The 14,717-nt window shown below is 39.1% G+C and overlaps 2 protein-coding genes across 2 annotated transcripts in view; both read right to left on the bottom strand.

The window, feature by feature from the left end:
- The window catches only part of LOC117943594 (transmembrane protein 266-like), a 48,181-nt gene extending 42,371 nt beyond the window's left edge, over window positions 1-5,810 (bottom strand). Inside the window, exons 1-2 of the mRNA XM_034869822.1 lie at window positions 4,951-5,810; window positions 4,045-4,181 (exon numbers count right to left, since the gene is read on the bottom strand). Coding sequence (XP_034725713.1) covers window positions 4,045-4,058 — 14 coding nt within the window. The 5' untranslated portion in view covers window positions 4,059-4,181; window positions 4,951-5,810. The remainder of the gene's footprint in view (window positions 1-4,044; window positions 4,182-4,950) is intronic.
- Window positions 5,811-7,433: 1,623 nt separating this feature from the next.
- fbxo22 (F-box protein 22) lies at window positions 7,434-14,506 on the bottom strand. Its single transcript, XM_034869845.1, has 7 exons — window positions 14,266-14,506; window positions 13,860-13,992; window positions 13,105-13,192; window positions 11,364-11,462; window positions 8,953-9,105; window positions 8,691-8,856; window positions 7,434-7,872 (listed from the first exon to the last, which is right to left on the bottom strand). Exons 1-7 carry the CDS (start codon window positions 14,394-14,396, stop codon window positions 7,479-7,481), a joined length of 1,164 nt encoding a protein of 387 aa, XP_034725736.1. The 5' UTR covers window positions 14,397-14,506; the 3' UTR covers window positions 7,434-7,478.
- Window positions 14,507-14,717: the final 211 nt, after the last annotated feature.

The raw sequence follows: 14,717 nt of genomic DNA, 5'->3' as shown, positions 1-14,717 counted from the left end.
TTTACCCCTGGGGCTTTTCTGGCATCTAGATTAAAACGTGCTAAAACAGTAACACCAGCAGAATAATATACTTCACCTCACCTTTCGTACCACTTGTATTGGGGTTAATATGTGTACACCTTAGTCAATTCAACGATGTTTTCAAGGTAACAGCTTGGAAAACATAACTTGGTATTTGGTGTGAACAGCCAATTCAACTTCCAGAGAAACTTTTGTAATTTTATGCCAGTGGATACTAATGAATTCTGCCAGTCACATTAGCTCATTAATAATATTACAGATTAAACTATGATGAATTGGGGGACTGCACAATAGACTGTTGCAGCCCTGGTGTGACCAGTCTCTTATCTGACCTTTACAGATACAAGCTGTATAAGACACAGGAGACAAAGAGATCCTCCTGGGCTAGGACTAAGACAGCACATGTACATAAGTCATCTTCATAATGGAGAAGTCCGTGGACCTTTTTACACTGTGTCAGTTTCTAATAACTAAATTTCTACAGACACTTAAGGGAATACGGGTCTTGAAAGACTTAATGAGTGAAAAGACAGAGTTCTGTGGACTTGTGAAACTGACTTAACTGACCGTTTTGTTTCTTCTGCACTGTATTTGAAACACAGGAGGCACAAAGTATATTCTGTCCGTCTGTATTTGAGGTATTGCCAGCTGAATCTTGGGCATTATGCAGAATTTGTAGCAACAGTCGTTATCTTATTGAATTTTGAATGTATAATTCAGTAAAAACTGAGTGAATAATTATACTTATAATGGCTTTCCAGGAACAATTTACTGGAGGGAGACTTTTCCCCAAGATAACACTGATTAGTTTGAAAATGACATTGTAATGATGATATACTGAGGAAGCTGTAATGATATAGGTGTTCACTTGTCCAAAAAAAATGTAAGGCAAGGATGGCTCCAAATGCCATCAGAGATAAAGGTATGTTTATTTTTTCATAACACATAGTGAGCAAAGACTGCATCAGATGTATATTGATTCACCCACATCTGGACATCAACAGTGTGGTTCCGGGAGTGAAAATTCCATTTATTTATATTTTATTTTGATTATTAGCCATACTGTTTAAACCATCTGAGGTAGACTTACCACGAGCTACAAGATTGAAACAAAGGTGTATGCCCCTGTAGAAGCCACAAGTCTGTATAAACTCAACCTTGCTTTAAGAAAAACATGTTTTATTTGCAATGTCATGGAGAAGTACTCCACTACCCACAATGCTAGGCATAACAGCAACGCCTCCAATTGGTGGAGCTCGCTATTGCCATGGAAATGTTTACTGCTCCTGGGAACAGCTACCAAGCTGTTACGTCTGAAATCTATGATCCGTTATGTACACAGTCTTGTACTTTTGCCTTTTTTGCAATGTTTTTTGCACCAAATCAAATGTTTTATGGTCAGGATTCATCTCTTGGCTGGCTGGTTAAAACTCTTTACATACAATGAATTGAATGGTGACTGTTGAGTGCTATAGTACTATGAACTCAACATGTAAAATCAATGTGCTTTTAATTTGATATACCAACAGGCATGACTAACACTTACTTAGGCTTAATGTTTTAAAAGACCAGTGTCCCTTTTAAAAACATATCAGCCCTAATGCTCATCACAAAGACCTCCTAACTTACATTTGTTATTATTCATGCTAATAAACGACATACATTATGTCAGTGTACTTCTAAAAAGAGCCAATTAGGCAAAATAGGGGGACACTCGTAGGCAGCATTTTTCCCAACAGGCAGAAAAACACCATCTGCTTGTCAACTCTCACCCTCTAAACCAACATTCAACCTCCTCACTGTCCCACTGGCATTGAATAAAAACAGGGGGAATGAAGGGTGAAAGACAAATGGTCCTGGTCGGTGCCGAGGACCTTTTAGAGTGATAAAGGGAAATCCACCCTAAAATGCAATTTACTGTTTACATTAATCTTATGAATTCAGACTCTTGAGATCAGATTGGCAGACATGTTTTCTTAAGCGTAAAGCCAGTCACAAATTTCAAAGATTTGGAAGTACTTTACATGAGTATTTCCATTTTCTGCTACCGTCTATTTCCCTACATTTTAGACAGATATATTGTGCTATTTCTCAAATACATTTATCTGACATCTATAAATTACTGATTGTTTTTTAGATTTAGATTTTAGATGGAAAAAACAATGATAGGCATATAATTATGTCATGTAAACACAAAGATTAAACCAGTTGCTGCCAGTCTCTTTATATTGTGAAGTTCAAGGCACAAGGAGGTATAAATGTCCAATATTTTACAACAAGGCAAAGATTACAGAAACATCCAAATAATAAATACAACTTTTTGTAACCGAATGGTTTTCTTCTTTCCAAACCCATAAACATCTCATGACCCTTCAGATATAATTTGTGACCCTTTTGAGGCGTCCCTGAACTAAACAACCCACCAGTAAATAATGTAATAAAAACTATATAAGCTTCCCCTCAAACAACAACAGCGCTGATAATCCTTTTGTATTGTTGCTTAAATAAGATTTTAAGTACTTTTAATTTACACTGTTATAATGGTACTTTTACTTCAATAAAGGATCCAAGACCGACTTTACAGCGTGCTGATACATTGTCTACTTTTAGATATGTAATATATCTAATCTATCTAAATATATATATTCCCTATATGTGTAATGTATATGTGTATATATATACTGTATACTATATAGGTACATGTATTTATATATTTATTAAGCTTAGAATATGTCAGACTCTTTGTACACAATCAAGCACTAGTTTGTATGAAATAAATGTCTGTTTCCCTAATAATCACTAAGTACAAATGATGTTTTTACTGTACATCCAGTGCTATTTCACTATAAACACCTAGGTAAAAATAGTTTTGCACATATGGATGAGTAATGAAAAGATGAATTAAAAGCAAAGTTTGTTTCTTATTTTTAGATTGTTTCGTTTTTACACTGTATCTTAAGGACATGCTCATCAGTCTTCATGAGTGAAAGCTTCTCTCTGGTGGATTGTGGAAAGTGACTGTGAGCTATAGTAATCTGTTTGAGGATGAGCTTTACCTTAAACACAGCATGATATGACACTGCTCCTGACATCTGCTGAGCTGAGCTCTGTATGGGACCATGGGCAGAACTGGTTGTCTTATAAAAGCACAAATGGAGAAATGATTTAAGGCTATTCATCTAGGTCAAGAGAATAAATGCAGCTAGTTAAGAAGAGACAAATTTGAGAGTCATGCTATGCCAGTAGAATCATGACTTAACAGAGAATAATGATTCCCAGTGTTCTCCCTTACCTTTTACTTTCTCACACACACACACAAACACGCACACAGGCTACAGCATGGTCCCTCTGTAATGCATCAGCTGTTCTGATTACGCACTTGGAGAGCACAATTTAAAAGGGAAAGCTGGGAGAAAACTGGAGGAGTTGTTGGATAAATGTGTCATTTTCAAAAAAAATGACAATCAATATAATAATCAATATACTATATAATCAATATACTATTTATTTTTCCACAGAGAGGATTAGCATGAGACGTGTTTACGGCTGCAGAATGGACGCTTTGTAATCAGCATTGTGCAGGTGTGTCACTGCATCTCAGTTTGCATGTGTGTTTAGCATTCAGAGTGACCAGGGTAAGACCATGGATGTATAAAGAGAGGCTCAGGCCCCTCAACGGTAGCAATGTCTGTGTGAATAAAGGTCATTATTGTAAAAGGAAAACATTTAAAAAAAAAAGGGAGGCACTGACACCTGTTTCCCAGGTGGAGATCAGAAAAAAGAGGCATGCTGGGAAAAGTGTAATGTAAAAGGAAAAGACGTGGGAATCCATAGGAATGTGGTCTCTGTAGGACAGACACTCCCTATTAACAGTTCTGCATTTCTGACATTTCACCATACATTTTCTTTTCATAGGTTACACTTTAAACCCTTTTTTATGCCATCAGGGGAAAATAAAAGAAACACTTGTTTGGAATATGAGGAGAGAGTGAGGAAGACGAGAAATAAATGGACTATACTCACTCAGCATTTGCCATGATGCTCGCTGGTGGATCGAGGAGAGATGTGGAGATGGTGGTCACAAAGATTCCACACAGTTCTGGCTGTTTTGGTGCTTCAGTTCACCTTTTCACCTGATAGTTGCTGCTTTCATGTTGAACCTGGGAAGAACACGGTCTTTATCACAAATGAATAACTTATGTAAAAACGTATGGCACAGTTATGCAACAAACAAAGCAAGATTGACTAATGTTACAGGAATATTAATAATGTGGGTGGCTGGCAACTTTAAATTCAGTGCCACAGTGGCTGGAGATACAGAAAGTTAGTTATCGGCATATATCGGTTATCTGCAGTATTTCAATATCAATCAAAACTGTAAAATTCCCTAACAGATATTGTAACATACCACCTTCTGATATTAGGGACATTTACTACAGGTGTTTAAGGGAAATTGGTGTGAAGAACCTTCTTTCAAAGGCATCCTACAATATGATTATTTTATCTGGTGATGAAAAATGTGTTAAAATTGGTAGAACTCATTGCTTTCATCACACGCTTGACATGCCAGGAGGAACCTGTTTGAGGGCATGCTAAAAGTTGTATTCAAAGAAAATGTAAGACATCAACCATACTAGATCTACTATAGAGCCTATACACTATGTAACCCACCATAAAACCCCAAACATAAGAGAACTTTTGTAAATATAAACTTTTAATCAGATTTAACAGTTCAGAGATCAAACATTTAAACACTGCAAACAGAACTGGGTTTATGCATTTTCAATTCTTGCCATCAGAAGAATAAATCCATGCATCTGTGATTTACTTGCCAGTATCAGATTCCAACTAAATGGGAGTTCTGCACACAACTACTGATAGCTCCTCGCTGTACATAAATGAATTATTTATTTGCAGCAAAGCACCTACCTGTGTGAGATTTACATTGTTGACTGGTTATCGAGCCTCTTGCTGCCCCCTTGCTGATAGTAATGTCTCCCTCGGTGGTGATCAGAGTAAGTGAAGCAGCAGCAGCAGGCTCGCAGTGTGTGTAGGCTGCAGCTATCCTTAGCACTTTGGCATTGGACGAGCACCACTGCTGCTTCTGCTGCTCCCACTTGCGCTGCTTGGATTTCAGTGCAAAACCAAAGACGGGCTGAAGCTCAAATGCAAGAAGCATCGTCGCTAGGCAAGATCATATTGGTATCTTGTTATTCAAACTGATCAAATAACGAGCTTTTAAGTGCAATATCCTCTTGGTTGGTAGGGGTTTTAAGGGGTTGCGTGTCCTGCTCTAGATTCAGACCCGGTCCTAAGCCGAGGGTTTCCCCGGCGAGCGCAGCGGGGAACCCTGGAGAAGGAGCTGTCCAGGTGCTGAAGCGAGCCCGACGAAGCCTCGGCTCTCCACCGATCCTCCTTCCACACAGCAGCGGCCGGGCAACACAGCGAATTTCATCCAAACGCCATCAAAACATTGACGTTTTCGTGGCGAAGACTGACAGTAGCCAATGAATCGTGTGACATTTGCATCGCTCCGGTCACGACATAGCAGTCTAAAAATGTTGGCCGTGGAGTAGAAGCGCGCGTGTGTGCGTGTGTGTGTGTGTGTATGCGTGTGTGAGAGAGAAAGAAAGCCTGCGAGTAGAATTTCTCAGTTCCCGATTGAGGCCAATTTGAGAGCGGATTATCGCTACAGATGATTTTATTAGCTTTACGCCTGGTAGGTCGTCCCTCACCGTGTCATGAGCGGTTTTTTATGGTTTCCCAAAATAAAGATACTATGGGAATATGAATCGCCTTTACAGCAATTGGCTTAACCGTTTGTCATTCATCGGGATTAGCCAGTCGATGGTTAAAGCGCACATCAATCAATCTCAAGCGTCTCTTCCTTAATTTAAACACGCCTGGACGTGGGCTGCTGAAGATGTTATAGGCTGAGGCTCACAGTTCAGGGTGTGCGCAATTATGGAAAAGTGGTGATCTGAATTAACAGATGTAGGCATGTAGGAACAATCAAGGAAAGGACTGGGTCTAAATAGGCTGTTGTAGTGGTTAAGCAGAATAGAGAAAGAAATACATGCAAAAGCAAATATCAACGTGCTGAATGCAATTTATTGAGGAAATGAGCAGAGCAGATATGATTTAGCACATTTTGAAAAGTGCATCAACACCAAAACAACTTTGTTCAATGAGCCATAAGCACAAACCAAACCTATAAGGGTAGTTGTGTGTAGTATGATAGAAACAATGACTTATTAGGTTTCCTTTTAAAGCAAAACTTGGAATTTTCTAGAAACGATCCATTCTTACAACAATCGTTGTTCCAGCTTTTATCAAAATGCTGAATGTCTACATATAGTCGCAAAAACCTGTCCAACAAACAAAAGGGGAAATTTCACCTTTGTTCCATCAGAATATTCTTCAGGACATCAATCAATGACAGGGCCATCTAGAAAATAATGACTTAATAAAGAGGATTGAATTTTGACAGATAGTGCCACCATCTGTAAAGTAAGAACTTTTTTTCCCCCAAACTTGCAGCTTCGTAGTTAAGTCTCAAACAATACTATCGGGATTTTAAAAAATAACCTTTACCATTGTTTTGCTTTAGCAAAAGGATACAAAATACATAATCTACCCCAATTAGATCACATTTTCTGACATTGGTCAGCATATCATCAATTTCCAACGGTTTCCTAAAGTTAGAAACTGTAGAAGAACAGAGACTAAAGTGAGGAGGAAATGAGTTTCAGCTGGTCAGTGTCACTTACACAGCCAACAGGTGGACATGAGAGAACCATTAACAGCTGGAAGTAAGTAGTCGGATATGACTTGACATGAACAAAAAAGAAGGCACTGTAAGTTTCTGACCTATTTCCCTGTGCCCAATTGAAACATGGTGGATCGATATCTTGCAAAAGAGAATTTGTAGTCTTTTTTTTTTCATTAGCAAGACAAAAATCGACATAACAAGGAAGAGAATTCTAATCAAGACTACCATGATTGTGTGGAAGAGGGACCACAACTCTCTTACTAATAAAAAGTGCCTGCAATGAATTAACAACTATAACATTAGCTTGTGGGCCTCATAACTGTATATTTTTACTCACCTGCAAAACAAAACAAACCATGGGGTTAACGTCAGCCTTGAATGTGTGCGAAATTTGGGGGAAATATCTACACATATTTTACAACAGTCACATAAAGTATGAAAACTAAAAGAGATAGCCAGTTTGTCTTTTTATATTAACTTTGGGAAACTTACTAGTTTTTATACGAAGCTGCGTTTACACACAAAGTCACACACAATTTGCTAAGTGGTGCCATTACATTGACATCTAGAGGGATCATTTTCAGCATGGCAGCGCCATTCTGAGTCCTAATAATACTGTACAAAATGTTTCTTGTTCCCAACTGCTTTTTCTCCTGTTGGTCCACTGTCACTGTGGGTCGGTCACTCAGCCTAGATGGACCAGCGTCATGACTGTAGTGTACTCATGCTGCAGACCGTCCGTGTCAGTGTCACACAGCGTGTAGTCGTCTTTAACGATTCGGTCGCAGCCAATCTCACCGTTGCCAAACAGGCCGAAGAGCGGGGTGTTAGGGAACACCTTGTGAAAGGCGTCTGCCTCTACGTTGGCCTGGTTGTTATAGTAGTTCTGGCCTCTCCCCACGCAGGCGAACATGAACCCTAGGGTGTTCCTCTCGGGAATTTTGGCTGCCTTTAGCCGCCGGATTGTGGCTTCGGCCGCCTTTGGGTTGCTGACGTCCTGGTCCAGGAGCACAGATGCCCCCTGCACCTTAGGGCCACTCAGGGCCAGGCCCACCACGCCATATGCACCCTGGCTACAACTACAGAGTAAGAAATAATAGGAGAGGGAGAGAGTGAATATTTCAAAGAAAAGTCAGTGACATTTTTTTAAATTAAGTGTTAAATCAGAACTTCCCGTGTTATCAGATATAAATTAAATCAAAGCATATTACAGGGCTAAAACATATGTTTTAAGAGAATGAAAATTAATTTTGCTATGTATTTGGGACGAGAAAAACCTTGTTAACGTTACAATGAATGGCGAGAAAACTGACTGCAAGTTTTGTGTAGCACACAGCTCCTATTAAACCTCGTTGACAACATAAACACACACAGCTAGACCTGCTAAATCAGACACCTGTCACTGCCAGCCTTGAACTAGCTACCCTTTATCAACTCATGATCAATTGGAGATTTGACAGAATCAACATAATTACCCAGCAATCATCACTGCGTATTAATACATGACAACAATAGGACTTTGGACCTTCATCAAGAGTATTTTACAATAAAGAAAAAAATGTTTGCCTTATGGCATCATTTTCAATTTACCGGGAGGTTTTCTTTGAATACAGGTATATTTTCAAAATCTGAATCATCCGCAATGGCCTGCTCGCCGCTAAACATATTGTCGGAGGCCCCCCCCCCCTCCCAACAAGCCCCAGAGCACTGACTGCCTGCGCTGTCTATACTTACCCCCTTGCCAGTATCTATGGAAAAAAAAACTATGTTTGAGGAAGCCTCAACTATTTGAACTTGAACAAGAAATGACTTCAAATTGTTATATTTGTACTACAGCATTATTCTTCCCAAAGTAGCTAAGAAATAACCCTAATTTAGATAAGGGACATTAACTCACCAGTGTCTTGGAGGAGAAAAGACACTCTCTACCAGCCCCCCAGCGATGAGAGCTTTGCTCTTGGCCAGCGGCTCCAGTATCTGGCTGAGGAAGTGTGCTCCTCCAGTTTTATATGCCTCATAGACAAACAGCAGTACCACACGCAGCTCCGGGTTGTCAACTAGTCCTGAAAAGAAAGTGAAACAGACAAAAGAGTAATGCAAAAACACGTTCTGGAAGAATTTCCAAGACGACTGAGTAATTGTTGTGAACCTACACTCACCTGCTTCTTTTAGGGCTGTTGGGGAAATGGACTCTTTGCAAAAATGAAAGGGCTTGATGTGGACACCTTCTATGCTGGGGAACATGATTGTAAAGCCAGCCTCACCCTCCTGGTACTCCTGAGGAAGGCTGGAGTAAGAGCCACTGGGAGTCACTGCACAGAGGAGCAGGCACGAGGTAGACTATTAAGTCATGTGCAGTCACTTACACACGTCACATGCCATGGAGGTCTGTGAGTCTGCATTTTTATTCTAGCAAACAACTAAGCAGTGTTTTTAGCAGTGAGTTCCTCTTCTGGGGCTGACAGTGTACCGATCACTAAATTCAGCCACTAAAGTGTTTACTTGGAGAAAACTCTGCAGAATATTGGCCCAAGACTGAGAACATGCGCGGAAAATGCCCATTAATAAATTAAGCATTCTAAATATCAAAATTAAGCTAACTGTTTAAGATCACTACCTAACTAATCCGGAGTTTACATTAATTCTAAGTTGAGACAAGCAAGAGACACCTTTCAATAAAAAAAATACATTTTAAATGTCAGAAGGAGATAGGAAAGCACGGGTGTAAAGAAAAGAAACATTTGTGACTGCAGAATTCCAGTTAAGTTTTATACTCCTGATATTGTTTGTTGACTGTCGCGGCTGTCACAGTCAAAATGTAAGTTGTGAAAATGTATATAGACTTCTTACTGCCTTAATATTTCCTTAATATACAATGACTCTTACTTACTTATACTAGAAAAGTATGTTTGACTTTGTGGATAGAAGATAAATGATTTTTTTTCTGATTTTGGCACAGGCTGTTTCTTTGTCAGCATTTAGTGGCCATTAGAGAAATTGCAGCTCTGGGCACTATTGTCTTGGCTGTGGTGTTTTCAAAACTCACAATAGCAATGCTAACCCCAGAACCACAGCACCAATGCTAAAAGACACTTAATATTATATTATAATATTTGCTCATCAACACAAACTACAGTCTCAGAAAGACCAGCATATAAAGTACACCAAGAACACCAACACACCAGGTATGATTGCTCTCAATCAGTGGCATTCAAGGCCCTTCTAAACAGGCTCAGTCAAGAGAGTTTAGCAGACGGGTGAGCTACTGTGGAAATGAGAAAACATCCGGCTGTCATAAATTTATAGGATAATAACAAACCAGACATCAGTCACCACTTGTGCACCTTTAAGCTAAAACCCTGCATTTCTACATTACAGAAAAACATTCACTGTATTCAAAATGAGCAAAGACAGCACATTAGTATCTAATTCACCCCTGTCCTGCTTGGTGTTAAAGTTAAATTCATCAACAGTAACGCAGAAATAATACAAAATGGCTAAGTGTGTCACAAGTCATCGTTTTAATACTGTGCAGCCACACTACCAACATGCATAAATAATTTGATTACTTGAGGATATGTGGCAGTTTATGTCAAGTAATCTATAGATTCAAACTTACCCAATCCAATATTTCATTCAATTGAATTAGATGTGTGGTGACCCTGTGGTGACCCACAGCTGCAATACCACAACATGAGTGTTATCACAAACAGCTAGGGCTGCCATTAAAACTGATGGACGACGGGAGCCTGTTAAGCCATCATCTCGAGGAAAGAGAACATGGCTGATGGAGAGTCACTTCTCCACAGGGTTGTGATTACATGGAGAAATGGGGAGCACAGCACCAAGCAGACTAGGCAATCTTTCACAGAGAGAGGCAGGAAGGTGCCAGCCTCCAGTGGTGCTTTCCAACTAGGCTGCAGCAGTGGGGATTAATGTGTAGTGCTTGATGCTGAAAGGTGAACTATTCTTTTTTGATATACCCAAAACACCTGGTTGGCCTTCATTATTTCATCGGGGATCCTAGATGAATGTGTTAGGGCCGCATATTTGGAATGACATCACACCCGACTTGACTGTGTTCTAATATAAGAAGTCCGATTTTCACTGTGGGGTTGGCTCTAGCCAGGTTAGCCACTATTGACAATACCAGTTAATAACACATTACGCTGTTTTTGTTCATACAAACACTATAGCAACGCGAGATAGGCTGGACAGGACTGTGTGTACAACTGACTTGGTGAGACACAAATAAGAAAGAAGTGCTACTGATAAACTGTATTTTACTACAGCTTTCCCTGCTGTTATTGCACGAATCAGCCATGTTGGATGTTGTTGGAACTCGGATTCAAGTTCAGGGGGGCGTTTCCAACTTTGACCTCGGGAATTCCGACCTCCGAGTAAAAATGGAATGCACAAAAAATTTTGAAGCTCATTTTGGAAAGATTTTGTTATTAACATTGAATAGAATTATGTGGCAACCCAGGCTTTTATCGGGAGGTGAGAAGTGGATTTTCTTTTCTTTGATATGAATGAAGACATATGAGAGGTAGAAAAGAGGAACACTTACAGACTACGCCTAGTGTGGTGATGCCCATGATGTCACAGCCACTGGGGAAGAGCAGGCTCAGTTCTTCAACTGTGTCTGCACTGTGGCGACTCTTTTTTGCTTTGAAAGTAGTGAAAGAAAAAAAAAAAAAACCTTGTTAATGAGAAAGGTCACTGTTTTTTTGAGAGTTACATTTTAATATGAATGCATATATTGCTGGAAAGTAAAAAGTCCTTTATACAACAATTTTAGATTGAGAGAAATGTACACCAGCAAGGCACCTCCTTCTTAGAAAGTAACTATAGAAACTGGGGAATCACCAGACGCCTCCCGATACGATATCATCACGATACCTACGCCTCGATACAATATTATTGCAATTTTAAACATAATGCAATTATTGCTTTTCCAACTTCAAATTTTTCCCAATTTCAAATGAAGTCCCCAAAAGGAAACTGTCAACATCTGTTTTATCTAAAAAGGTCCATTTCATTTTTTTTTTTTCGTAAAATGGGATTGTCAAGCAGAAAAACTGACCAAAACAATAAAAGATCAATAATTGAAATTTGTGAATCAATATGGTGCTGCCACTAGACATATCACAATACTATGCTGTATGGATTTTTGCCCCCATCCCTAATAAAGACTATAAAAAAAAAACTTCACCATTACTGACTAAACTGACTGTAAACCAAGTCTAAATGACACCTTTAACACATCTGTACTGGTTATAAAACAGCCATTATATAAGTGCCGCGATACAATCTCTAATGGGGTGTTTGTGCTTAAAGTGCAGGTGATCAGTGATAACAATTATTGCAGAATTATTTAATCCGTCACAATATGTGCCACTGTAACTGCATTGACAAAGAGGAAGAATCATCACATGATATAATCACACTCCATAGAAGTGCTCACTTACTCCTTCTTTGATGATTACTCAAGTATTTATGAATGTAATAGTGGAGCAAATAGTTTGGCTCATATTTGTGGCTTCCATTTAATACTGTAACGTAGTACCTATAAACACAAACTATGTTGTATTTTAGTAATATCTTGGAAGCACAAATTGATTTTAGAGGAAGTCCCTTGCTTTGAAAACGCACAATGCCATCCCTCTAGTTCACTTGAAAAATAAACAGAGGCATGACTACAGTTGCCAAGCATCCCAAACAACACTCTTGTACTGGTATTAGTCTAAAATTTATGTGTAGACATTGGCTTGCATAGGTTTGCACACCCATGCTAAAGTTGACTAAAAAGAGTAATAAAAAAAACATCTTTTGGAAATTGATCTTAATCCCTTAATTAAAAGAAATTACGAAAAATCCAACTTTAACCCTCCCGTTGTGAAATTTGACCCATTTTTAAAATCAGAAATTTGGAATTCTTTCATCCAAATTGTCAAAATATTACATGGACGGTTCCATGTAACGCTTACTGCCAATTTTGTTTTCTTCAATATTAGGTATCTAAGATTTTAAAGCTTTTCTCAGTTCTAATTCCATCTATCGGTCAGATATTTAACATACATGTTAAAACACACGCAAGGTTCACTATACATCCCAAATGTAATGCCTACTAATATACAGTTGTTATGATGCTTTTATCATACAATTAAATCATTATTTATGAAGGATTGTTTCACAACAGTTTCCTCAATTTTCCCATGTCCCCTTCCTGTCCAGTAAAAACCATGTATCTCCAAATTTGTTGATTTAGAATGTGATACAATAAAGTCCAACAGCACTGACATCCCAACCTTTATTCTGTCTGTAGCAATACGCTTGTCCATTGAAGGCCTCACAGTCTACCAATGCCAGAACTGTTTTGGGCAGGAGAAACACTTTCTGTAAATAGTCAGAAACAGAAAGCATGTGTTAAAATAGTTGTAAAACCTTTGTTAAGTGCTATCTGTACACAATACACTAAACCAGCAAGACAATACTGGTCAAAAGTTTGAGGTCACTTAAGAAATTTCAATTGCACTCCATTATAGACAGAATACCAGCGGACATTAGTTACGTAGTTAATTTAACCAGGGAAGCAGTTTTCAGATTACATTATATGCTTACATAATTGCAAAAGTGTTCTCAAATGTTCTTTTTTTAAGGGATATCAAGTGATGCCTATTATTATTATTAATATTATATATTGCATTAAACATCAGCCACCCACTTAGATTAGTAGGTATTCTGTCTATAGTGGAGTCGAATGGAAATTTCTAAGTGACCCCAAACTTGTGACCGGTAATGTACGACCCAAAAATTCACAAATCCTATTAGTCAGTTTGACTTAAAAATACATGATAAAACATTTTTATCAGCTCCTTGACACAACCTGGACTACTAGAGAGATCATTTCTGGCTGAGCATGTATATTTAAAGCAAACATTAATAAAAATAAAAAACAAGTACTACCATTACATACTTGAGCTATTTATATTCAGCCATTATCCATAACAAATTGTAATGTTGCATCGTCTTTTAACGCCCCAAACAGCTTTCCATGGTTTACCTCCACCTCCTCAGCCAGGACGCTGCAGAGGACATGGGCCTCTGTGTTAGACGGTCCACAGGCCGACACCCAGGTCATATGCTGCTGAGCCCTCAGCACTCTTCGGGCACAGTTTCTCCACAGCCTGCACACACTGAGGAGAACCACAAACACACTCAGCTGTAGGTTACCTGCTAGCTTGACAGTTGGCTATTCAGTTTGTTTTTCTGTCAGAAAAAAACATGACTAACGCTAAGCAGCTGCAATAATTACACACAAGACCTTAAGTAAACGACTTCTCAAACACATAGCTAGCTAAGCGTTTAAGCTGTACCGTATGTCTATGGGAAGTAACGCTAGTTTCACTTCCATTCGACAGCCATTACCGTTAGCGAAGTAAACTGTTAACACGTTATCCTAACGTTACCTTGCGATCCGGAGAAGCGATTTTGTTGGCACGAACGTCAGAATTCGCTCAACCACTTCGGCAACATTGCTAAGTATGTATGAAGCTTTGCTGTCAGGTAAAGAAACGGTAACATCTTCACTTTCACTCATATTTCTCTCAAGTCGTGTTTTTTTTCTTCCAGCAGGGCTTCACGGTAGCAACCTTTCACCCCTGTTCTTCCGCCTCGGCCGAAGTAACACACTGCCCCCTGCGGAGAGGAAGAGCTGTGGCCATTAAAAGTTTCCTCCTACATTTAAGTAGTTAGAGGAACCTACAGTCTACAAGAGGAACAAATCTTCAAATAATGGCAACAAAGCACAACCATGTTTTTTCATAAATTTACCATTTCTAGTTTTATGAATGGAGGTTTGCAGGGGGGGGGGACTTTCAATGGTTGAGTGGTGTGGAGGGGGGGGTGGGGATTTCATTTT

The sequence above is a fragment of the Etheostoma cragini genome, chromosome 1 (assembly GCF_013103735.1).
Source record: "Etheostoma cragini isolate CJK2018 chromosome 1, CSU_Ecrag_1.0, whole genome shotgun sequence".
Classification (NCBI taxonomy): domain Eukaryota; kingdom Metazoa; phylum Chordata; class Actinopteri; order Perciformes; family Percidae; genus Etheostoma; species Etheostoma cragini.
Note: the sequence above shows the minus strand (reverse complement) of the source record. Positions and strands in the feature narration are given on the sequence as shown.